The sequence below is a fragment of the Puntigrus tetrazona genome, chromosome 11, assembly GCF_018831695.1.
Source record: "Puntigrus tetrazona isolate hp1 chromosome 11, ASM1883169v1, whole genome shotgun sequence".
Classification (NCBI taxonomy): Eukaryota; Metazoa; Chordata; class Actinopteri; order Cypriniformes; family Cyprinidae; genus Puntigrus; species Puntigrus tetrazona.
Genome location: NC_056709.1, coordinates 16,431,594 through 16,456,216, shown reverse-complemented (window position 1 = coordinate 16,456,216; position 24,623 = coordinate 16,431,594). Strand labels below are relative to the sequence as shown.

Genomic DNA, 24,623 nt, shown 5'->3' with positions numbered 1-24,623 from the left:
GTCTGGGGGATAGCACTTTTAGCATAGCTTAACATAGATCATTGAATCCAATTAGACCAGTAGCATTGCGTTCAAAATTGACAACGCAACTTTTCATTTTCCAGTTGTGTTAGTACACAATATAACTACGGAAGAGTCAAGTTTTAAATAGGAAAAATATCTAAACTCTTTGGTCATTTTTTTTAATGCAATGCAACTGGTCTTATTTTATTCAGTGATCTATGCTAAAAGTGCTATTGTCTTACCCGGAGACCGACTGAATGGATTTAAAAAAATACTTAAAACTTAACTCTGGGGGAGTTGGAGAATGAGCCTTTTCAAAAAATAAGTGGAGTGTTCCTTTAACTCAACAGCATGATATTATCATGACATATTGAAACAAGTGTTACTGACAGGTTTACAATGAAAACATGATTTATTTATTGACCCTTCATTTCTACGTCAATAAGTAACTTTTTTTTTTTTTTTTTTTTTAATGTCCAGATTCTCCTCCACTGCTAAGGGTTCATATTGGCGCAAGACCTGATCACATGGTAAGCCAAGAAAAGATCTTGTTCTTTTCTAGACTGCAGTTACTTGTTTTGGTCAACATCAAGGCACCTTGAAGAATCAGACCAAGAAATGTTCATCCAATCAAAACTCTCGGTGTGTTTTAATTGGCTCTCCGACCTGTCTTTTGGACGGCTTTTGCAGAGAGGGTGGGACTGCTTTTAATGCTATCAGGCTAAAGTTAACATTTTCCAAGATTTTTCTACTATTTCTTTTTATTTAAAATAGCATGTAAAATGATTGATTTTCGTTTTAATATTTAATAGTTTTTAAAATGTTTGCCTTAAGTTTCATTTAGCTAGCTTTTTATATCTTTTACATTTTAAAGTACAGTTTTAGTATTTATTTTTAACCTAAGGTAATATTTAAAATGATTGACTCTAGGTCTTAATTGCATTTATAAATGATTGACTTCCATTTTTAGTTTTTATTATTAATTTTAACAAAATAGTAGGTATAAATAATGACAGGTTCTTACATTATAATCTGAAATTAATGATTCCCTAGTTAAAATAACTCCCTAGCCACGTCTGCATAACCAAAAGTGTACCAAATGAACAACTTCCTGTTCCACAATAATTTAGTCTGTTCAGTTAAGACCAATACAAGCTCATTAACATGGAGAACAGCCTTCATGCTTCATGCACAACATAAAGCTGCACTCAAGCTCGCCTTTGCATTGTTTCAGATACGTTCTTCTCGAAATTGTTTCTGTAACAAAGTGAGTTTGTGCGTGGCATGCATAGTCTGAAAACAGATTACGAAAGCTAATTAACGTGAGTTCTTGAGTGCTTGCCGTTTAAGGGACGGCAGTTTAGACTTCCTCTTTTTGAAGCTGAAATTACCTGTAATTTACTCTAGTAGTGGCAGTCCAACCTGTCAATCAGGGCCAATTCACAAATCCCTCCGAAAGACCCCTAAACCCTTCACAAGAGTTGCCGCTCAGTTTGCCTGTTGACTATTCTCCGGATAATTCCTCTCCAACAGGGTGTATTGTTTCAAGGATCAAGGTGCGTCAGTTTGAGCGCTTTTAAAACCAAGCTTCATTCCGAACCGAAGCAGGACGGACTCAAACAAGTCCGATCAATCTCTGCTAAAGCAATTTTGAACGCGGAATAGTTTATTCTGTTGGTATTATTATGGTTGCTTTTGAAATCCCTAAATTCTATATATAATTTTGAAACACGATAAATGCTATTTTTCACTCCAAAACCTTTTGTCAGGCTTTCTTGAGAGTGTTGCCATAGAAACACTGAGCATAGAGCGGCTAGTGTTAAGGCAGAGATTGGTTTGGCTCTAAGCTGGTGGAGAATGGAAGAAAATAGAGGCCTAATACACCTCTTAACTCCTGTATTGGTTACAGGCCTTTTATAACATCATGGGCTAAAATAACAACTTATGGTCTGGCATTGCGGGGTGAGTGAGATTCGGGGCTTTTTCGCGTATAATCATACCCATTTTTGGACGTGTTCATCATGTGGCTGCCCAGAGTTTGTCTGAAAATATCTGAAATGTAACGAAAGCCAATATATTGCTCTTTCAAAGAAAAGATACGCATCTGTTGTGAGTTGTGAAGGTGCTGTGTAGGATCGGAGCCAGAGGAGTTTGCTTTGGTGTAGCCCGAATACATCATGTAATCTGTGTCCACAATTCCTTGACTTGAACTGTACTATATTGAATTTCCATGTTTTGGCTTTGGGCAAAAAAAAGAACCCTTCATGGTTATCAAACCAGCTTTAGAAAACAAAGTCAGGCTTACCTCTGTCTGGGTTGTTTTTACTAGATCAATCTTTTAGAGATTTGACCATGAAAGGGGTGCCTAGTTGATGCGATCCTTACACCAAAAGGGAGCGTTATACTGACGGTGGTTTGCTATGCCAAAGCGGACAGATGGTATTCATTTTCCATAAGGATCGGCAAATTCTCACAGACTCAACAATCTCTGATAATTGTCTGTGTGAATGTGATTAATAAATGTTTTCATAGTGCTTTGATTACTCTTTTTAACATGGCAATGAGTAATTAGCCTTCACGCAAAGTTTTGAAACTTCCAGAAATCTTGCGTTTCTTTTATATTTAAATCATATATATATATATATATATATATATATATATATATATATATATATATATATATATATATATATATATATATATATATATATATATATATATATATACACAAGGATGCATTGCACAATTAAGAGACATTTGTTATAGAAGACGGGGCCTGAGATGCGTGTACCTATCCATGTGTATGTATTTACTTGCATTGTAGCAGCCATTCATAGTAGAATTCATAGTAGGATTATGCTTTATTATGATTTTTAAATGGGTTAATTGGAAAATGGTCTAATTCATTTCATGGATTCATGCGCGTCCATGGAATGCACCACTTTCTGCATTTTGCTGGTTACTCGACACAAGAAAATTGCAGTTGAGGATTTATTTATTTTTTTTAATCGAGTACTCAAATGGAAAAAATTGTGACTGCCCTAATTGTATTGACAGTTTTTCCCCCTTATCTCTGTCTTTGAACGAGTCGGTGCAGCCTCGGCAAGCATAGCTCAGTAAGAGACTTGCAAGATCATCTTGGAAATGTAGATTATCTTTCCAACTATTATCAGCTATTCTATTCTCATTACCATCTTGATTGGTCCCTAGTTTTTCGTTATGCTTTTGCTCGCGTCATAAAGCCCTTTCCTTGATGCTATCACCTCCCTAGATTATTTAGCATTAATGTCAAGGCAACTGCCATTTAGTGATGAATATGCAAAATGTAACCTTTGTGCCCGAGCTATTGCAGCTCCATCTAAATCACACATGATTATGGCCCTTTTTTATCTGCCTGCTTCCTGTCTGATGTAAGATCCTCAGAACAATAGAGAAGGTGTTTGGCTTATCTAGCAGGTGCATCAACAGTTGTTAACGAACACCCCCCTCGTTACCGTATTACAACACATGGGGGATGGGAAGCGTCCAGAGCTTCCATCTTTCTTTGCGAGAGAGAGAGAGAGAGAGATGAGGAAACAGCCTCCCATACACCACTGAATTGTCACTTTGGTGTGTAGGAGGAAAGACTAACTGCTCTTTGAAAGGAAATGGTGACATCTGTTTCCTTTTAGCTAGGTAGTATTGTGAAGATTTCTGAAAATGTTTTGTGTGCTCAAGTACATGAAGTTTCAATTTCACTAGTAGACTTTCTGAAGTGGGGGGTTTTCTTTTAGCATATTTTCAGTGTGAAATTTGGTCCCCTGCTTACAGCTGTACCACAGACAACAAACTGTTTCCTTTCACTTGGGGAAAAAAGGGTATTCATTATAGCGTGCATTGAAGTTATCAGAGTATAGCAGATTGTATATATAGGGGTCTTTCGGTCAAAGATTGCACTCAGTAAAGTATTGGACACGGCGTTGTTGATTTAAACAAAGGTCTCAGCTTAAAAGCTTAGAATTAGAGCCTAATCGTTCACCTAAGCTAAACCCGAGAAGACGAGTTCAACAGCACAACGTAGATGTTGCCAAGTTAATCCTACAGTTGCAGGATAACCTATTGTAATCTTCTCTCTAACTCTTGTTGATTAGTATAATGCATTATCTGCCCTGACAATAGTTGACCTGAAAAACAAAACCGTTATTGTCACAATATCTTTATGGTGTCTAAGGGTTGGATACCAGCTAAAGTATCATGGAACCTTGATAAATTGTGTGAGAACATGAGATATAAAGGCAACATCACCATGAGAAGCTTCCTTCTGCTTACACACTGCAATATTATTATAAGAAATGGGCATCGTTTTAAAATTTATAATTCTGTACTTTCGTGAATTATAATTTACATTCAACGTATGGATTCTATTATTATTATTATTATTATTATTATTATTATTATTATTATTATTATTTAAATGCATTCACAGTATTACTTTCCCCTTCCTTTTGTCTCTTTGATCAAGTCGGGAGCTTGCTAAATTTTACAGATCCGACATTTTGAAACATGTTTTTGTTATACAGTCTTAAAAGCGTTAAGTCATATCACGGTCTTGACTGTTGATGTCATAAAATCTGTCTTTTACCAAGATATGAAGACTGTAAACTGTAAAGCAACAAGCAGGAAATGATCACACCTTGTGAACTGGCTAAAACAAGTAAGAAGACATGTAGATCATCTTTCCAACTATCTTGATTATTCATAGTTTTTTTTTTTTTTTTTTTTTTTGCTTTTGCTCGCTTCATAAAGCCCTGTCCTTGATGCTATCACCTCCCCACATTATTTAGCATTAATGTCAAAGCAACTGCCATTTATTGATGAATATGCTAAATGTAACGCTGGATTAGCTGCAGGAGGCCTTCATTCACCCCCTAGAGCTCTGTGAGGCACATTTTATTACGGCACTTTACTTGCACACTACAATGATAGTGCTTAGAAGTGCCCGAACAGTTTTTAATGTAACTCTGATTGGATTCATCTGAAAAAAGAAAGTCCTGCACACACAGAATGCCTTGAGGGTAAGAAAAAAATGCATTCAATTTTCTATTTTTGGGTAAACTAACCATTTAATTAATTTGGGGTTTTGAGCCTTGGTCATTGTGACTACGTCTGTAGCATCGGTGCACTGTACAATCCTAATTAGTATTAGTTTTCAGTTACACTAATATCAGTTGTAGCACTTGTGGCAGTGTGTTTGAGTTGCGTTAATAATTGCAGTCTCTAACACATTTTGTAACATGCATCAATAAATTGAGCTTGAGTACGAGAATGTTTCTAATGAATTGGATGCACTTTCCCAATTATTTTCACATTTTATATAAATTGGCAATGCGATTGAATTGAATTCAAACTAAATCAGTTCCAAAGTTGGTTTTTAACAAATCTTGGCCGTCCCTTTTCTCTCAGATCAGACATTCTTTGGCGTAACACCGTAACGACACCTGCTACTTCGCTTGGCAAACACAGGCCAATAATCTGAGCTAACTGGAACGTCACTGCTCTGGAAAACAGATAGACGCAGCAGGTGCAATGGCACAAAGAAGTCTCAGAGACCCGTGAGACATGGGCTGGGAGCAGGCGGCCCGAAGGAAGTAGTTTCCACCCATCTCTGTTCAAGCTTAACCTTAGTAGACAAGAGACCACTGAAACGCGCCAATAGCTGTAACTTTACAGCCATGTCAATACATGCGTTTTATTACTTGGTTGTGGAAACTTAACACATGCACACATTTAGGGTGAGCCCAAGATGGTGATTTATGAATGCAAAAATTAAGTCCAGACCTAGGTTTAATCTGCGCCTGGAAATACTGCCCTGGATGATTTTCTTTTGTATACTTTTTAACTTTTAGGCTTGATTTAGTTGTGGGTTTATGGTAGGGCAAAATTTCAACTTAGGGTCATATTTCAGATACAATGTTTTGGTAATGTGAAAGCGAGTTTTCATGATAATGAAAACTTTGAATAAACGCTTGCCTGTTTATAATTTGTTTTTCTCCAGGCAAAACCATTTGACATGGCAGTAAACCCAATTTCAGTATTGCCGAGTTATGACCTTTTTAAAATTTTGGTGCATATTAGTTAAGGTAATTTAAAAAAAAAAAAACTCTTTCCGTAAGGCCACTATTGATTTTGATTTGAATCATACATTTTTCTTTCTTTGTTTATATTCTTGCTTTTCTTTCTTTGTTCTTTCAAGCTGTATGAGGGTTAAAAGCTAGAAAAATGTAGGTCAAAACAATGCAGTCAGCTTTACCTGATGGCGGGGCAACCTGTTTTGTCTCTTCTGAAAATGTAGGTGTGTCATAAACGTAATGCCCTAATGTATACCATTTAATGCTAGGGATGTAACCAGATGTAACCAGGTTTTCACAATGCAATTTGTTTCACAATTTTTTTAAAATGTATATAGTTTTTCTTTTGAAATTAAAATGTCAAATGAATTGAAATTTTAAAACAAATCCCAAATCCCATAAATACAAATAAAATAAATTTCTCATAAACAAAGCGTTACATATACTCCTTTTATTCAAAAATTTGAGGCACTCACTGCATTATTTTTTACCACGAGCCTAGTAAAAAGATGCTGCATTGGATTTAATTTTATTTAAAAAAAATCATGGTCTGACTCTAGCTTCGTGAAACTGTGCTGTATGTAACTTCTGAAGGAAACAAAAACAGCTGGATGCGAATGCTAATTTACAGACAACAGGTGGCAGAACTACGCGTGGACCTGGGGAAATGAGGCTTGTTCGCTGCTGTAAACTTTTCAGATTTTCTTAAATCAGATTTAATGTTTTGCTATGATTTAATATTTTTTTTGAAATTCAAGGAATCACAGTATTTCATGTTTGCAACTTTAGTTTATTATGAAAAAGTTACTTGAATCATGCTGTAGTTGCATCGATACATTCCTAAGTAATGCTGACGTTTTCACAAACATTAGTAAAATCCACTTTCTGTAATGTCAGTCGATGCTTTAAACCTGTTGTCCAGATACCACACGTACAAGGCAGTGCACAAATTTTGTTTGTTTATTTTTTGTCATAAGAAATGTAAGTGGCAACCTAAAAAAAAATATAGGGCCACTTTGAGATTTTATTGGACATTTTAAGAAAGTCCATAGAGACACTCATTCAGTGTATTACCTTACCCAGGAGAGATGGAAAAACAATAGAGAGAGAGGCTCTCAGCAGAAAGATGGGGAAAAATTTTTTTCCATCGAAACTGCAACATCCACAAACATGCTTGTTGACCTCAGACAGGTTGGTTTAATTGGGGCGTGCATTGCAGGTGATGTTTTTTCACTTCCAGATGCTTGACAAATTCTGCTTCATTCACCCTTTTCTGTAATGTTATTGCAGGTGCTGAGACACTTGGGTTGGATCCTTAAAAAGCGTTTGCCTTGCGAAAATAGAGCTGATAGTGTGGTGAGTATAAATGCATTTTGGTGCTAAGATGGCTTTTTTTTTTCTCTCTAATGAAATGGAAAAACTTTTTTTTTCTAAATAAAGCTGGGCTGGGTTTTTGAAAGGACATGAAAAAGGTACAGCTGTTTCAGGGTCTGTTTCAAGCACAAATATTCAAGACAAACTGTGTACCTTTTGGTGTATACGCCAACGTTATTTATTCATATTTTGTAATGAAATGTCCAGTGACATTCCTTCATATGGAGGAGGGAGATTCAGCGGAAATCCTGGAATCACTGTGCGATTGATAATCAATGAGCATGTTTATATGCACACCAGTAAGCTGATAACTCACAATTATCAGCTTAGTAGAAAGTTTTCCCTGTTTACACGCATATCAGTAAGCTTCGTTTGCCTGGCTTCATTCATAAATCAGGTTATTTAGTTCTGTAGTGACGTCAAAATATCATAATTTCAGTATCCGACTCAGTATTTAATACATTTGTCAGTTGTGATATTAAATAAAGCTTGCAAAGTGTCAGCGGGAAACCTATGCGGTTATAAATGCAGCATTGTGACTGAACCATTTCTATTTCTGCTGCATGAGATGAGAACACTTTTTTTTTTTGATCATTTTCTGTGTCATTAAAAAGTCTGCTTTTGTGTGATAGCCTATATTTTCTTCTTTATGTACTGCTAGAAGTTTGTTCTGTCTTAAATCCGCACTAAAGATACGTTTCTGTCACGTATCCACATGCACACTTCAATAAGCCGGCAGAAAGCGGGTTACTGTGTTTACATGCTGCACGAATTCGGAGTAAGAGGCAAAAAATCGACCTGTTCCGACCAGTTTATGCTTACGCCATTTATGACATTGCTCCAGTAAAAGAAAACGGGTTATTGCGTTCACATGACCAGGTGCGTTTTCGGCTTATTAAGCATAATCGGCTTAAGAATGTGCATGTAAACGCACTCAATGCATTACTAGTAGTAAATACTGGCAGATGGAGAGAGAGATCAAATGAAGTACAACTATGAAATATTAATGCAATTTCAAATAACAGTCTTCTATTTGAATATATTTTGAAATATTACTTGTTTCCTTGATCATTCTCCTTAATCATTATTCCAGTCTTCACTGTCAGCTGTGCTGGATAGCATGCATTTCAAATGGAAATCTTTTGAAGCATTTTCATGTCTTTGTGGTCACTTTTAATTTCGTTAATTTCGTTCACTTTTAGGCTCGTTTCTTTTCTAAAAATATGAATTTCTTGTCAAACCTTTCCCTAACTTTTACCTGTATCCCACCTCAATTTTACAATACAATATGATCACAATAGGTACCTTTAATTTTTTTTGATGTTAAGATGTATATAACAGTACCATTCATAAATTTGAGGTCAGTAAAAGAAAAATAATAATCTTGGTGGGTTAAGGTGTTAAGGGTTGGGTCAACAGTATAATTATAAATATACACAAATGAATTACAGATGCATTTACATGGAGATATTTTTTAAAGTAAAAATACCATGTAAAAAATCTATGCATGCAGCAAGTGCATTGTATCAATTAATTAAGTACGTAGTAGTTAAGGCCACCTAATATGAAGTAGAAAGAGAATCCATTAACTTTTCAAAGTGTTGAGGTGTCTGTCCCGAATCAGAGCCTGGTGCACATTCAAAATGATTAGAATTGACTCCAATAAAGGTCAAGGGGTCATAACATATCCTGAACAGCACAACACTCTTTTTTTTTTTTTTATATCTTGCCTTCAGACTTCGTACTCTGAATCATGATGGCATTGAAATGATTTAGGGCATAGTAATAAGCATGCATTTGGCGGTTTCATATTATTTGCTTGCTTTAGCCTCCTGGTGATCAGTATTAGCATATTTTTGTCTTCAAAAATAGTTCCAAAACAGTTCGAAGCAGGATCAATCATTTCGTGTCTCAGAGCAAAACGGATTGATACAGACTCTGCCAATAAAATTAAAAGCCCTACCGCAACGCATTTTTGCTTTATAAATGCTGTTTTGAAGTCGGTTGTTCACTACAAAAACATAATTATAACTGTTACCAATTATCTTCAGTCATGATTCATTAACTGATACACCCCGAACCCAGAAAGCTGAGTTCCCACTGATAATTACAGCATTGTAGTAGTGTTAATGTGAAGGCAACCATTATCGTATGCACAAGACTGTCATCAGATAGCAAACTTAGATGGCGCCTAGGATGTAATTTATAAATTCAGCAATCTGCTTTTTATAATAAGCCAAGGTGACGGCTTTATCCGGAGTTGCCTTTATTGGTAACTGCTTTGAGAGCAAACGGTAACTTCTTAATGTAATCGTTAATGCTAACGCACTCCATTCAGAACAATGAATGAGTCTGTGTGTGCTGGCATCTAGCTATAGTAAGTGATTTTGGCAGGTGGTGGTATGATGTAACCCTTCTGAACGGCTCCAGCGAGATCATGTTCCAGCAGACCTTTAGGCAGTGCTTGTTCCACATGTTACAGAAACACCCCATCCTGAGGGTATACATGTGTTAAAAAAAACACACACACACACCAGCAGCAGAATCGGGTCGAAGGGTATAGTTTCTTTATCGCTGCAGATAAGATGCCTCCACTGTTAACCGGGTCTCCACAGACCTTGGATTTGTTACTCATTAGTCACTGCTGCTGTCTGAGTTGCGTTATAGTGAGTTCCTGGAAACGCTGCCGGTGCACTCAGTTCACATGGAGATGAATAACTCTCCTAACTGAGCGGGAGCGGTTAAACCAATCTGTTATTGATTATTGGCTTTTTCTGTGTTCCAGCATTGATTCTGGTCATTTCTTTGACTGGTCAGTTATCACTCATTATCTGCTGCTTTTTTATCACATGTTGGAAATGCTAGGTATGCCAAATAAAGTAACACGTTGCAATTCTGACAATAACCGCGTGAACTGCACGCACGCACGTCAGATCATGTCACCCCAAAGTCAAAAGAGGGAAAATGTTTCTATAGTTTATTACCTATACAAACCTTTATTAACTTTCTACAGTTTTTTTTTTTCCAAGGATGCAATGTATTGTTCAAAAGCGACAGATACAAAACTTTTGAAAAGAACGGCACTTGTTCTACTTTTTCACCCCAAGAAAAAAAAAAGTTTCCACTAAATTAATCAAAAGTGTAAATGGCTCCTGAGAATTCTGCTTTGCCATCACAGTATAAATTGCATTTGCAAATATGTTAAAATAGAAGATAGAACAGTAGATTATAAGAGTTATTTTAAATCAAACAAATGCAGGCTTGATGAGAAAAAAATAATTAATACCAAAGCATTTTGAAAAAAATTCCACCGTCCCCAAACTTTTAAATGCTATTATAATGAACAAATAAATTTAGGTTTGTTTCAGATTTATTATTTATTATATATATATATATATATATATATATATATATATATATATATATATATATATATATATATATATATATATATTATTTATTTATTTATTTATTTATTTATTTATTTTTGGTATAATAAGCACATTTAATCACTTTTCTTTTGAAATGCTCCAATGATCTGCTTGTTTATTATGCCATTATTGCTGCAGTCTTAAAAAGTCACAGCACTGTAAAGGCATATTTATTAGCAGTAACAAGTTCCTGTACTGGATTTCCAGCAGTCATTTAGGAGCAGCAGCATAACACACACATTCTGCAAAGATCAAATACTGTACATTAACATTTTCATATCCATTACCATTCTAATGGCAGTTGAGAGTTGTCATAATAGAAATAACATAATTATTATAATAAATGTTTTCCTTTTTCATCCGTCTTTGTGGTGAAATATGTTCAGGACCGGTTTTGTGTGATTCAAGCCTTGAGGTGTCGCGACGCATTCTTCTTTTCATTTAGATCATAATGCATACGTCCTTTGACATTCATTTCCACGCCTCACCTTTGGTCCAAGAGGGTGTTGAATTCAGTGATTCATACTACAGAAAGAGCGTGTAGGCTGTAGGGTCGGCTTCGGCCGCCTTACTCATAGTTTAGCTGCTAGCAATCAGGCCACTTTTAGTGTCACCGGTTAACAGGGGCGAACGAGTTCATTAAACCCGCTCGGCACGTCCGTGTCGCACATGAAATCAGCTCCAGGATCATTCCGTTGCAGGATAGTTTTCACACAGATTCGAAGAAACAACATGCTGATTAATTAACGAACGACAAAAGATTAATTAATGCTGAGCGCGTACATTGTAGGTATGCTAATCAGCATCAGAATTATGTCAAAACAAACAAATTATCTATATTGATTATTCTCACATTCTTTTTTTTTTTTTTTTTTTTTTTTTTTTTTTTTTTTTTGAATCAGTTGAATCAATTCTAGAAAGGAGCTTGGTAACCCTTCTAAAAATGTTTTAAAATGCTTTTTTTCTGTAAAAACTAGCCACATTGTTGTTTTTCTAAATGACATGCTTGGAGTTCTGGAAGTGCCGGAGGAGGGCAAAAACGTTACGCAATCCCCATGGTCCTCCAGGAATCCAGGCAGTTTAGTTCTTGTCCTCACGTTACCTCCCATTCTCGTTGCCCTCTGTCAAGTCCCGGTTCGGAGCAGCGCATCGCCTCCCTTTCCAGCGACTCCCACCTGTGCGCCAAAGATAAAATCATTGATACGAGAGTCAACATTTCATTACAGAAATGCCGTGAACAGCCACCTCAGACAGAAAAGTGACAGGCGCGTTCACCCAGAAGCAATGTCACAACATATGCAGATAACCTTTCCTGTCTCTGATATGTCCTTTTATTACATCAGCCACAAACTTGACTGTTTTTTAAAAGTTGCCACGCGGTGTTTACTTTACAAGATTTAACCCCTTTAAGGGTTTAAAATGAGCTTTACAAAAATGAGCTCTGAAAATTTCCCATTATTGCAACATTAGCTAAATTTGTCAATAAAAGCAATCAGATGCACTTTAATCTTTGTGTTATTTAATTACCAAATTATGATAAAAGGAATAAATTGACTTTTTTAGACTTTAAGTGTGTAAAATATAATGTCTTTTGACGTATACGTGGTAGATCTGCAATCATTTTCACTTTTGGTTGTTAATGAGAGGCGACGTTCAAGAGAAATATGTGCGCAAAGCAGCGTGTCTGTACAATGTGCCGTTTTTTTTTGTTTTATGACTTCATTTACAAACCATAGTAACATTGTTTCTGGGATGAGTGTGGTCATTTTGAATTGAATTAGCTTTAAACACACTTTTTTGTCACTTTCATACGAGTCATTGAACGATCTCAGAAAATCCAATATATTAAAAAGAAACCTTAAATCAAGGTTTTTTTCAAAACGGAGTGCATCAACATAATGACATCAAAAAACCCGTTGGAAATGCAGGTGGCTTTAAAGGCTTTGGAGTTCTTGTCCTTTGCAGAATGACTTTGATCCAACTTTTGTTGGAGCTGAAACAAGACCGTTTAATGATCCCATAGTGGCTGTGGTTAGGCGCTTTATAGGAGATGTTAAAATACATCCCCCTGTATTCAGAGATGACTATGTTCAAGCTATTCACAGGCTGAAGAGCGAAAACGGCGTGTAATTAAAGGATCCATAATGGCAGAGCAATGTTATCCGCAGTGCAGCGGTTAAAGGATTCTTAATAAAATGAACTCGGAGACCTATGGCGGATGCGTCTGTGTTTGGCTACAGCCAGCGCAATCCACTGACCCGCTTCTAGGACATTCCACACAAAAGAAAAAGAGTAGGGAGATCCATTCGTGGCCCTGATGTGTCATATTCCCCCAACCCTCTTATGCTCAGACAGACACTGATGGATCCAGATCCTAAAGTAGGTCAGGTGAGGTTACGCTTTAATCTCCCTGGTCCAATTTGATTTTATTTTTCGCCCTTCGGAGAGTAGGTTGCATCACAAACAATTTAGTCCAGCATCCGTCTTAATCGCTTGTGACAGCATTCGCTAGCGTGTGGCATCTAATAAGCAACAGTCATTGTTTCTGCCGGATTGATTGGGCTGCTTTGCCTTTGAACTCGTCCTGATTGTTGGATGCTGACGGAGGGACGCAAGCCATATGCTGATTCCTCCAAGCGTTCGGTGGAAATGGCGTTGACATAAGTGCCTTGAAAAAAGGAATAAAAATGGTACTATTGTCTGGATCTGGGGTGACGGTGGCACGTCTGCTTCAGAGCTGTTGTGTTATGTGCTCTGACATTTACTTTGGTAACCGAGTGTTTCATGAAGAACAGTTAGAGAGATGTAATTTATAATTTTATGAAATTATAATAATTATACCTAAAACTATATATTGCGTCTTGAGCTAACCGAAACACTAAAAGGACATTTACATGTGACTTTTTAGTTGTACTGCAGACTCTACATTTTGATGTTAATTCATGTTCATCAATTACTATAATAGTACAGAGAAAGAAATGACTAGGGTTCAAAGATGAGGTTCATGCGTTAACAGAACGCGGCATATAGACTAGATCTTGATCGTGAAAAAGCCAAGAATTGTTCTGGATATTGTCAATATCTACACAGTTGACAGCATTACCTGTTGTGATTTAGTTCAAGTGTGTGTCAGTGTTGCTGTGCTGCAGAGATGGGGGTCTTTTATATGCATATGTGAACATGACAAAAGATGTGATTGCTAAACAATCATAAAAAAGATTACATGCAGATGTTTAAATCATAACGTAGTAGCCTCAGCAAAAACTCGCAAATGAATAGTTTTGATTCCAAATGTGACCATTTTAGTCGCAGTCTGGAGCTATGATATATATGTACATACAACATCATTTACTAACACACACACACACACACACACACACAGACAGACTGTATTTTCTATCGCCCTACACCTAAACCTACCTCTAACAGGAAACTTTCTGCACTTTTACTTTCTCTTTATAAGTTTAACACCCGTGGGGAACTCAATTTAGGTTCCCACTGTGACATGAGTCCCCACAAGCATATATAAACCAGACCACACACACGAAACAAGATAACGATGATAATAATTACCATTACAATACCATAAGAGTAGCACTGTTTTTTATTGGTAAAGCTGTGTATTATGAATTGCTGTATTATTGCAATAGATGGTTGCATATTCAATATTTTTATATATTAAGTATTTTCTAGTATTTACATCTTGCTGTTGTTAATATCAACATAATTGTCTTTTTATTATTTTTGTGCTGATTATACAGTCTGTAAAGCACTGTTTACTTCATTGATGCACGGTACTTTATTCATACCATTTTGTGTAATTCATTATTTTAGCTGTTTTTAATATTTATGTTGCCGTTATGTTTTTATTTGATAAAGGCGTTAATATTTCATCATCCTAAATGTTATTGGGATGGTGAAATAATAATATAAATACATTTAAATCTATATCACAAATGCTGACATTTAGAATCAGCTGTAATCTGAAAGTAAGTTGAAGTAAAAGTGTGCATTGTAGTGCTTTTAAAGGCATGCTCTGTTTGTCTGACCAGCCTGACGGCACAGGATGAGCTTTGGGCCAGGACTATCTCTCTTTCCTTTAAACATGCTGTGGTTGTGAGATTTTCAGGAGTAATCATTTACATTACGCTTAGAAAGCTGTTTGTCTGTCTGTAATATTGCTTGGAAAGCAGGTCAAACGTAATCTCCAAAATTTATGCCACTCTTGAGACAGATTTTTAACGCTTAGGCTTTTGGGATATTTTCTTTTGTGCTTAATTGGTGGAAGAGGAACACTGACTGTGAAGAGTGTCTTTAAGGAATTTGCGTCCAACGGTCAGTGTTACACAAGAACACAAGCTCTCCAAGCTTCTCATTGTTCTCGGAGGCCCTCGGAGGTTTGAGAGGATCAAGTTTACTGTTGTCAAGGGAGTCGTGTGAAAAGCCCAGAATACCACTGCCAAACACACACACACACACACACACACACACACACACACACACACACACACACACACACACAGAAAGGTGTAATCAGCCTCTTCTAAATAGTTAAGTGTGTTGTTTTTCTATGCTAAAATACTTTCTCTTCTCAGTTCAATGGGACTACTGTTAGTCAGTCAGCTGCGTGTTGACATAAAGAAGACTGTAAACACTGTGGCTTTGTGGTGCTTTCAAAATATTATGTTTGCATCATCAGCCCGACATTCTCGGTCTTTAAAAATAAGATTGACGTAGTTCAGGCTGTAAAATGTCATGTGGTCTGACTACCTAAAGCACAACAATAATGAATTATCATGAATATTCTCGAAGGCTTCAAAAATAGCTCTGTCAAACGATTTGCATGCGTGTACTGTTTATCAAGCATATATAAATGTGCACACATGCATGTATATTTAAGAAAATGTTGTTTATATATTAAATGTATATGTATATAATTAAAATATATAATATATATATATATATACACACATATATATATATATATATACACACACATATATATATATATATATATATATATATATATATATATATACACACACACATATATATATATATATATATATATATATATATATATAATATATATATATATACACACACACACACACACACACACACACACACACACACACACACACACACACACACACACACACATATATATATATATATATATATATATACACACACACACACACACACACACACACACACACATATATATATATATATATATGCATAAAATATTTCACGACATGTGCATATGTATTTAAACAAAAAACTTATTTTAATGTTAATTCTATTATTTTTATTATAATTATTATTATTCTGTTTAAGCATTTTTGGAAGATTTAAGATGTGTGCAAATATTAAATTTTTGTTACACCACATGGCATTGATAGTCATTAAGTTTTTTTTTTTTTTACATTTTTAATGTTGTGAATTAACATCTTATTATTTATTTAACTTTTTATTTATTATCCATTTAGTTTTAATCAGGATTTTTAAATGTTAAAAATTGCTTGTATTTTTATTTTTATATATATATATATATATATATATATATATATATATATATATATGTATATATATATATATATATATATATATATATGTATATATATATATATATATATATATATATATATATTTTATTTATTTTTTTTATGCGTGAAAATCGTGTTAAACGTTTACTAGGTTGCACTACTTCATAATGGATTTTATTTATAATTTTTTGTTTCATATTAAAATCAAAATAGTTAAATGTGAGTATTAAAGCGGCAAATACTATTATTTGCCACTTGAACGCATTTAGTCTCTCCGGAGCTGCAGGAAAATTACTTCTATCACTGTTTCTAATTTGCAGACTTCCTTCTGCTTGGCCTTTTTTGACATTATTGCTATAAACTGGCTCTTATCAGACGGTAACTCGATAGCCATACGTTACACCTTTCACCCAAAACAGTTAAATAGCATTTCCTCTCAGACTTCCCCCTCAGCCTTGAATAACACAGTACAAACTCCCTCACCCTGAGTGCACGCGCTCCAGAGTTACGCAACCCACGCCGCCTTTGATTATACAATGAAGATTACGCTACACGCTAAGCATCCTCCAGTGCACCAAAATGTCGTCCAAGGCAGAGAACGTATCGTGAAATTTGCATTCCTGAAGGCGATTTACGAGACGCAGATGGCGATATATATCTCACGGAGGTCCGTGACCCGCTTCAATAAAAGCTCTTTCTGTGTCACATCTACGAGGGAATTTCCCCACCCGTGGTTTCTTTACTTGAACTAATGTTGCGGACTGTAAATGCCTGGAGTTCCCTGCTCTGTTTTGCAGGCTAGGTGGTCCTGAAGAGCAGGGGTGATTCATTGGAAGGTAGCGGTCCTCCTCGGTATCGACTCGGCCGCTCGATAATATAGATGAGCACTCTGCACTGTTGCAGGGATTTAATTTGGCTATGCTGTGAGATAAAACGCATCGATCCAGTGGCACCGCTCTACCTGATTTGATTGGACGCCACAGTATCTGTGTTATCTGATTGGCCTTGACACACTGCCTTTTGATGATGTTCCTATTTGCATGCTTTTGCATATTTTATGAAGGGAACGCAAGACGGGCAACTCTAATGTTCGAAAAGTTCAGCCAGCTAATCGAGCGTTCACCAGCAGGCTAAATGTTACTCAAAAACAAACCATAGCCTGTTAAGAAGGGAGCAGGTAGGCGTTACGTCACACGACGGCCCCGTCTACAAATAGAATGAAACCCCATCGCTCAAAAAACGATTGCAAGCAAGAAACCGAAGAGGAGGCGAAAACCATCCCGCTCGCAAGCAAACCACATCCTATGACTGTAAACGCCGAGCGATGGCGGAACACTTTCCAATTCACTTCTCTGTATAGATGAGGATCTGGAATGGCGAAGACACCGAGGTCATGAGGAAATGGGTCACTTTTCTGAATTAGAACGTATGTGGTTACGCAGCACTTCGATGCGGAACCGAAAACATGTTTGTGCTCGGCGATGCTCTTTTCTGGAGGAAGTCCAGCGCTGAGCGGACGTCTCGAAATTGTGGCGTAATACAGAAATATTATTTGAATGAACAACTCTAAAATGTATGTAAAGAAATGACCTTGAAAATGGAATGCGTCGCTCGTCTGTTTTAAATCACAATCGACTAATATTTAGAGTGCGTCAGATCTAGGTCAGGTTTAATTTCGATTCCTGCCCTAAAAAAAAATTCAACATCTGTTAGCGCTAACGGACATTTTGGCAGCTCCGTAAAGCCAAAGTCACAATGAATCCAAGTGTCAAACTCAAGTAAACAGAGGTATTTTGTAGTAGCCCTCATGTAAACATTTTCAGTGGCTGATGCTTCTACTGCTCTGTAGTCTTGGTGCAACAGCGCCCCCACTGTTTAATGGCCACTTGCGGTACTACAACTTGTTATTCAGCCATGCAGGGCTGTGAAGCCCTTGGTAACCTCTGGCAGCGTAGTACACACTCAGGTTTGGGCTGACAAAGAGAGCTTTTACCCCCTTATTGCACTGTAAAAGAGGCTTTTTATACACGCTCTGAGTGGAAGGCAGAGAGCCTGGCAATATCCGTATCTGTCGTTTTTTTTTTTACAGTATATTCTGCGATGTGGCTTTCTGATGTTGTCTTTGTCCTTTCTCTCTCAGGCTAGTGTCCTGTGTGCTGACCTCATGGTGTAAGCAGGTGTGAAGATGAGTATTAGCAGCGATGAGGTCAACTTCCTGGTGTATAGATACCTGCAGGAGTCAGGTAGGTTCTGCTCAAACTAAACGGCCCAAATCAACACTCTGAAACTATAACTGTCACACAGCTTTTGCCTGCAGTGATGGTTAATAAATTTAAAGAGGAGCAAAAAAACCCCACACTTTACACATCTTCTGAATCCACATGAAACTAGGCCTATTAGAATATCACTCTTTATTGGATATCGCTCACAGATATGTAAATGTATCTGTCAGTAATGTATACTATCAGCGTTGATTTATAGTAAAAGCGATGGAGCACGCACACACACACTCGATACCCTCTGCGTAGCTGTTAGCTGAGAGAGAAAGTTGATCCAGCAAGCGTCACGCTAAAGTGTTTATCATTCCCTCTGGCAGGGTTTTCCCACTCGGCCTTCACATTCGGCATTGAGAGTCACATCAGTCAGTCTAACATCAACGGCGCCCTAGTGCCCCCTGCTGCCCTGATCTCCATCATTCAGAAGGGCCTGCAGTACGTGGAAGCTGAAGTCAGCATCAATGAGGTGAGAGCACAGCTTTATTCACCAAATCAATCAAGGTGCCTTTACTCGTTTACTTCAAGGATTTCTTTTAGTATATTTAAAAACAAGCAGTCTTGCATATATAATATTATTGTAATAATTTGTGGATTAATCTTAATTATTGGTTAAATCTCACAAAACATTTTGAAATATATATATATATATATATATATATATATATATATATATGTCACAACTTGAAAATACTGTTGAAAAAAATGTTGAAATAAAAAAATGCAAGACAAACTAGTTTAAGGAAACTTTTCACACGACTGTCAGGTATGACACATCACCCTCATTTATCATCATTCTTCTGTTTTTATTCAGTCGTTATACTGGTAATAAAACATTTACAAAGCCACATGCCACTATATTTACAATCCCATAAACATTTACCCTACTTTTATCAGAAGTATTTCTAAATAAATACAACAAAATATGTGCTTGCGACCTTATGTGCGGTATTAGAGCTAACATTAGCATCATGCTGACGTACAAAATTGATGAGATTAATAGTACACTTTTAGTCAAGTCATTTAAAGCCACCATCGAGTGTCTGTGGTAATTTCCCTTTTGCTATCACACGTAGTATTTGGTATTTTGCTGTTGTTAAAATATACCATTTATAGCCTGTTTGTATCGCTGCACAAATTCATTATTATGAAACTATCCAAATCTCAAGAAAATCGCTTACAAACCATATAGTGGGTTTATAATAATCCATAGTGCTTGCTGTCTTGTTTATTTCCGGTGCGTAATATGAAAGCTCTATCTGAAACTCATTTTTTTGTGACATTAGAGCTCGGCCAGGTATACCTCCCGAGTACGATGCACATTAGTATTTCATTTTATTTTTACGTGTGTTCAGGATGGCACGCTGTTCGATGGGCGGCCCATTGAATCTCTGTCATTGATCGACGCGGTGATGCCCGATGTGGTACAGACCCGGCAGCAGGCGTACCGAGACAAACTGGCCCAGCAACAGGCCGGCGCAGCTCCCTCTGCAACCAGCACCAACATGCAGGGTAACGCCAAAAACGGAGAAAACACCGCAAATGGAGAGGAGAACGGTGCTCACGCCTTACCTAGTGAGTCACTTACACAGTTCATCAGCGTCACGCAACGTTTCTTTCAGTTGCATTTTCTCTCAGTGATGTATGTCGTGTGCGTTAGTCCTCACGTGCCTCCGTCTTTACAGATAACCACGCAGACATGATGGACGTGGATGTAGATGTGGAGATCCCTCAGAATAAAGCCATGGTGCTGAGAGGTCACGAGTCAGAGGTCTTCATCTGCGCCTGGAACCCTGTCAGTGACCTGCTCGCCTCCGGGTCAGTTATAAGCACGCTTGTCTTCCATTCGGCTGTTCATCCACAGTAGGGACGCACCGATCAGATACCTAGATCAGTGACCTTTTCTACTGGACTGACACTGGCGATTGTAAACACGCATTGTAATTTGCTAAAGAGTGTGGGACAGGACTGGTTTTTAATTCTCTAGTTTCTCGATTTTTAATTGTTTCATATTTTGAGAATAGATAAATTTAATAATTTGCAGCCAGCTTCGTGCCTTGTTACTTTTACCTTTTTGTTTAATATTAAGCTTTTTAATTTTCAGTAACTGAATTCAAATAATACATAAAAAAGCATTAACATGCAATTTAATATTTAATTACAACAAAAATAAAAAGTTCTATTATGAATCGGTTATTTTGTAATACAAATTGCCTTGTGTGCAGTATGTTTGTATAGAAGTCAGCTGTTCATTTTTATATATATAGGCGCACACAAAGTAATTATCTGATATTGTATCGAAATATAATGAAAAAATCTAATCTTATCATGTATGGTAATACCCAGCCGTAGTGTGGAAGACTAGAAGCTGGCTGTGGATTGCTGAAGTACCAATAATCAGAAAGAAAGCGTGTGACTGGTGCATCTGTAGAAAATAAAAGTTATTTGATCCTCTGGCTCCCTGCAGGTCTGGAGACTCAACGGCGCGCATCTGGAATCTGAGTGAGAACAGCAGCAGTAGCTCTACACAGCTCGTCCTGAGGCACTGCATACGGGAAGGAGGCCAAGACGTGCCCAGCAACAAAGACGTCACATCGTTAGACTGGAACGTGAGTTCAGCTACGACACGCTCCCTTCTCTACTAAAACGGTGTATTTTCACAGACTTAACATTTGCTCTTTTTGTTCATCAGAGTGAAGGTACACTATTAGCCACGGGCTCCTATGATGGCTTTGCAAGAATATGGACTAAAGATGGTAAGCAAACCGGTTTTCCTTGCGTTCTGTCATTCCATTCAGCAGACTAATAACTGTGTTCATTCACAGGTAATCTGGCCAGTACCCTTGGTCAACATAAAGGTCCAATATTCGCATTAAAATGGAACAAAAAAGGAAACTTTATCCTCAGTGCTGGTGTTGATAAGGTAAGAACTACAGGCTCTAAAGTATAGAAAGAAAGTACCAAGAACAATAGCAACAAACCAAGCCAAAATACCTTAGCAACAGCTAAATATATCCTGGAAGTCATCTAGAACAGGGTAGTGTTGTTTTTGAAATAACAGTATTAAATATTTATATATATATTTTTTAATTAATTCTATATTTAAAGAAAATTATTTTTATATGATGATTATTATTATTTTATAATTTCCACCAGTTAACAAATTTGTGTGTTTTTTTTTTTTTTTTTTTTTTTAATAGTTATAAGGGTTTCCCAAACTCTAGGAGTTTTTAATCTAAAAGGAAAATAATTTATTTTTAAAATAAAAAAGTTAATTATTTTTAATGAAATGCTTAGTAAATTTCATAATATTTAAAAATATATTTTATTTGCTTACCTGCTTGTCTAGGGTTGATTAACCAATATTAGTAAACTGTAAAATGTATTATTACCGTTCATAACTAGAAGAAAAATGGTTTGGGGGGAAATTCCCGACAGAACTTTAGCATTGCATCCACCACTCTTTTCTTCAGAGAAAAATCTATATTTTCTAGTTAATACGTGTCGTGAGTGGCACATAAATTACCCACGTCACTTTTAAATATGCATTATATTTTACCCTGTCACAGATGATTTAATATTGCCTCCTTTCTTCAGACAACAATCATTTGGGATGCTCACACAGGGGAAGCCAAACAGCAGTTCCCGTTTCATTCAGGTGCACACAGACTCCACTTTATCAGTAGTATTTTATAATTTTTTTTTAAGGGGATAAAGCTCTCACGCTGCGGCCTTTTCTCCCTCTCGCCTCAGCACCCGCTCTGGACGTGGACTGGCAGAGTAACAACACGTTTGCCTCCTGTAGCACAGACATGTGCATCCATGTGTGCAAACTGGGCCAGGACCGACCCATTAAGACATTCCAAGGACACACAGTAAGACCCGTCTGCTTGTCCCTCCGTTTCCTACAAGCCCAGTCTGCCAAACTAATCCATCCCGAACTCTTTCTCCCTGTCTCCAGAATGAAGTTAATGCAATCAAATGGGATCCGACCGGTAACCTGCTGGCGTCGTGTTCTGATGACATGACTCTTAAGGTAATACTCCTTGTAACATTTGCTATGCTATTTATCATATTTTGCAACTAGGATAAGTGCAAGGTACACGTTTTGATGATACAAGTGCTGTCCTGGTGATCTAAATAATTTCTGCTTCTTCTATCGCCCTAGATCTGGAGTATGAAACAGGACACTTGTGTTCATGATTTGCAAGCTCACAGCAAAGAAATCTACACTATCAAATGGAGCCCCACAGGTCCAGGAACCAACAACCCCAATGCCAATTTAATGCTGGCCAGGTAGTAGTAACACACACCTCCTGCTGGCCAGACTGGTATACTGTATGTCAAAGAATATTTTTGTTGGTAATTTACACACACACACACACATCTATGAATGAACATAGCTGTTTTCTAGAATGCAAAAAAGTGCTGCGCCTACCAGCATCCCCAGTTCAAATACCACTTCTGCACTATACTATTACAGTTTTTTTTTTATTATGCTATCACTTTTTTTTTTGCCTTTTTTTTTTATGTAGTCAAAAAAACAACTGTAGTTTGACTGATTAATTAGAATGCACAATGAAGAAAAAACATGATGAAAATGATAAAAATGTAATGCTGTTAAAACACTTAATATCCATTTTTCATGCTGAAATTTAAAATGTTGCTATGGCTAAATTCTCTTGGAGCATGTAACTTTTTTTCCCATTATTTTTTAAAAAAATTAAAAAAGGGAAAAAAAAAGTTTAAGTTTGCTTCTCTCTGTTGTTTTATATTTGTGACTTTTGTCTCACATTTGTCACAATTTGGATTTTTTTTTTTAAATCTCCGAATTGAGAATTTATATCTTACAAATGTAAGTCACAGTGAGTTTACATTTTTGTGAATATGTAGTTTTGGCTTCATTACAAAAAAAGCTACTAACAAGCTGCTATGGTAATTAAGCATAAAATGATGCTTTATCAGTATTGACCGAATTTCTTTGAGAAAGGGCCTCAATTAAACGCTCACTCCCTGACACCTCTAGTGCTTCCTTCGACTCCACTGTTCGGCTTTGGGACGTAGATCGAGGCATCTGCATCCACACACTAACCAAACACCAGGAGCCCGTGTACAGCGTGGCCTTCAGCCCCGACGGACGCCATCTAGCCAGCGGCTCTTTTGACAAATGTGTCCACATCTGGAACACGCAGGTAAGACCGGAAGTCCTCCGATCCAGACAATGCCCAACGCGCGGCTGGATCTGAACTCTCCTATCGCTCTCGTTCCCACAGACTGGTGCTTTAGTCCATAGCTACAGGGGGACAGGGGGCATTTTTGAAGTTTGCTGGAATGCAGCAGGAGACAAAGTAGGAGCAAGTGCGTCAGACGGCTCTGTAAGTACAAGCTCAGTGCTGTGCTCCTCAAATAAAGGTGTCGGATAATGCCCATCTTAAACGTCTCCTTGCTTTCCTCGTAGGTTTGTGTATTAGATCTGCGGAAATAGCGCTGCTTGCTGGAAGCCATGGACCGACTATGAATGTGTACATAGCCAAAATGACTGTCCCTGACCCTCAAACTGCTACAGTCCCTAGTGAACCATGGCCAGCCACTACAGACAAACAAACACAAGCACCCTGACGCCACAGGCCGAGCGGAGAGGATGTGATTCCAACCAGAGACATTCAAATGACTTTTGTAAGGTGGAAAAAAAAAAAACAAACAAACATTATAACAGAGGAAGAAGGAAAGACAAGACTGGTATATGTACCAAATTTGGAAGATATTTTACTATTTGTTCTCCAAAACCAATCTCATCGAAATAAACAAACGAAAGGATTTTAATCTTTGTTGGTAGTTTCCGTTTCAGTGTGCAGACATATCGTTTTCTTTTCCTCCCCCCCT

The 24,623-nt window shown here is 37.1% G+C and overlaps 2 protein-coding genes across 5 annotated transcripts in view; one reads left to right on the top strand and one right to left on the bottom strand.

The window, feature by feature from the left end:
• Positions 1–24,563, top strand: part of tbl1xr1a (tbl1x receptor 1a) — a 41,314-nt gene extending 16,751 nt beyond the window's left edge. Inside the window, exons 2-17 of one of the 3 annotated variants that reach the window (XM_043252240.1) lie at positions 484–533; positions 7,401–7,466; positions 18,608–18,710; positions 19,064–19,209; positions 20,096–20,315; positions 20,426–20,558; positions 21,208–21,349; positions 21,433–21,496; positions 21,566–21,663; positions 22,338–22,398; positions 22,494–22,615; positions 22,702–22,776; positions 22,909–23,036; positions 23,767–23,932; positions 24,014–24,115; positions 24,199–24,563. In XM_043252240.1, coding sequence (XP_043108175.1) covers positions 18,653–18,710; positions 19,064–19,209; positions 20,096–20,315; positions 20,426–20,558; positions 21,208–21,349; positions 21,433–21,496; positions 21,566–21,663; positions 22,338–22,398; positions 22,494–22,615; positions 22,702–22,776; positions 22,909–23,036; positions 23,767–23,932; positions 24,014–24,115; positions 24,199–24,225 — 1,542 coding nt within the window. In that variant the 5' untranslated portion in view covers positions 484–533; positions 7,401–7,466; positions 18,608–18,652 and the 3' untranslated portion in view covers positions 24,226–24,563. The remainder of the gene's footprint in view (positions 1–483; positions 534–7,400; positions 7,467–18,607; positions 18,711–19,063; positions 19,210–20,095; positions 20,316–20,425; positions 20,559–21,207; positions 21,350–21,432; positions 21,497–21,565; positions 21,664–22,337; positions 22,399–22,493; positions 22,616–22,701; positions 22,777–22,908; positions 23,037–23,766; positions 23,933–24,013; positions 24,116–24,198) is intronic. The other 2 variants (XM_043252241.1, XM_043252242.1) reach the window with 2 other exon arrangements.
• Positions 10,983–24,623, bottom strand: part of si:ch211-51h4.2 — a 98,481-nt gene continuing 84,840 nt past the window's right edge. For both annotated transcript variants that reach the window (XM_043252237.1, XM_043252239.1), the window contains exon 19: positions 10,983–12,090. The gene's annotated coding sequence lies outside the window, so the exon portion shown is untranslated. The remainder of the gene's footprint in view (positions 12,091–24,623) is intronic.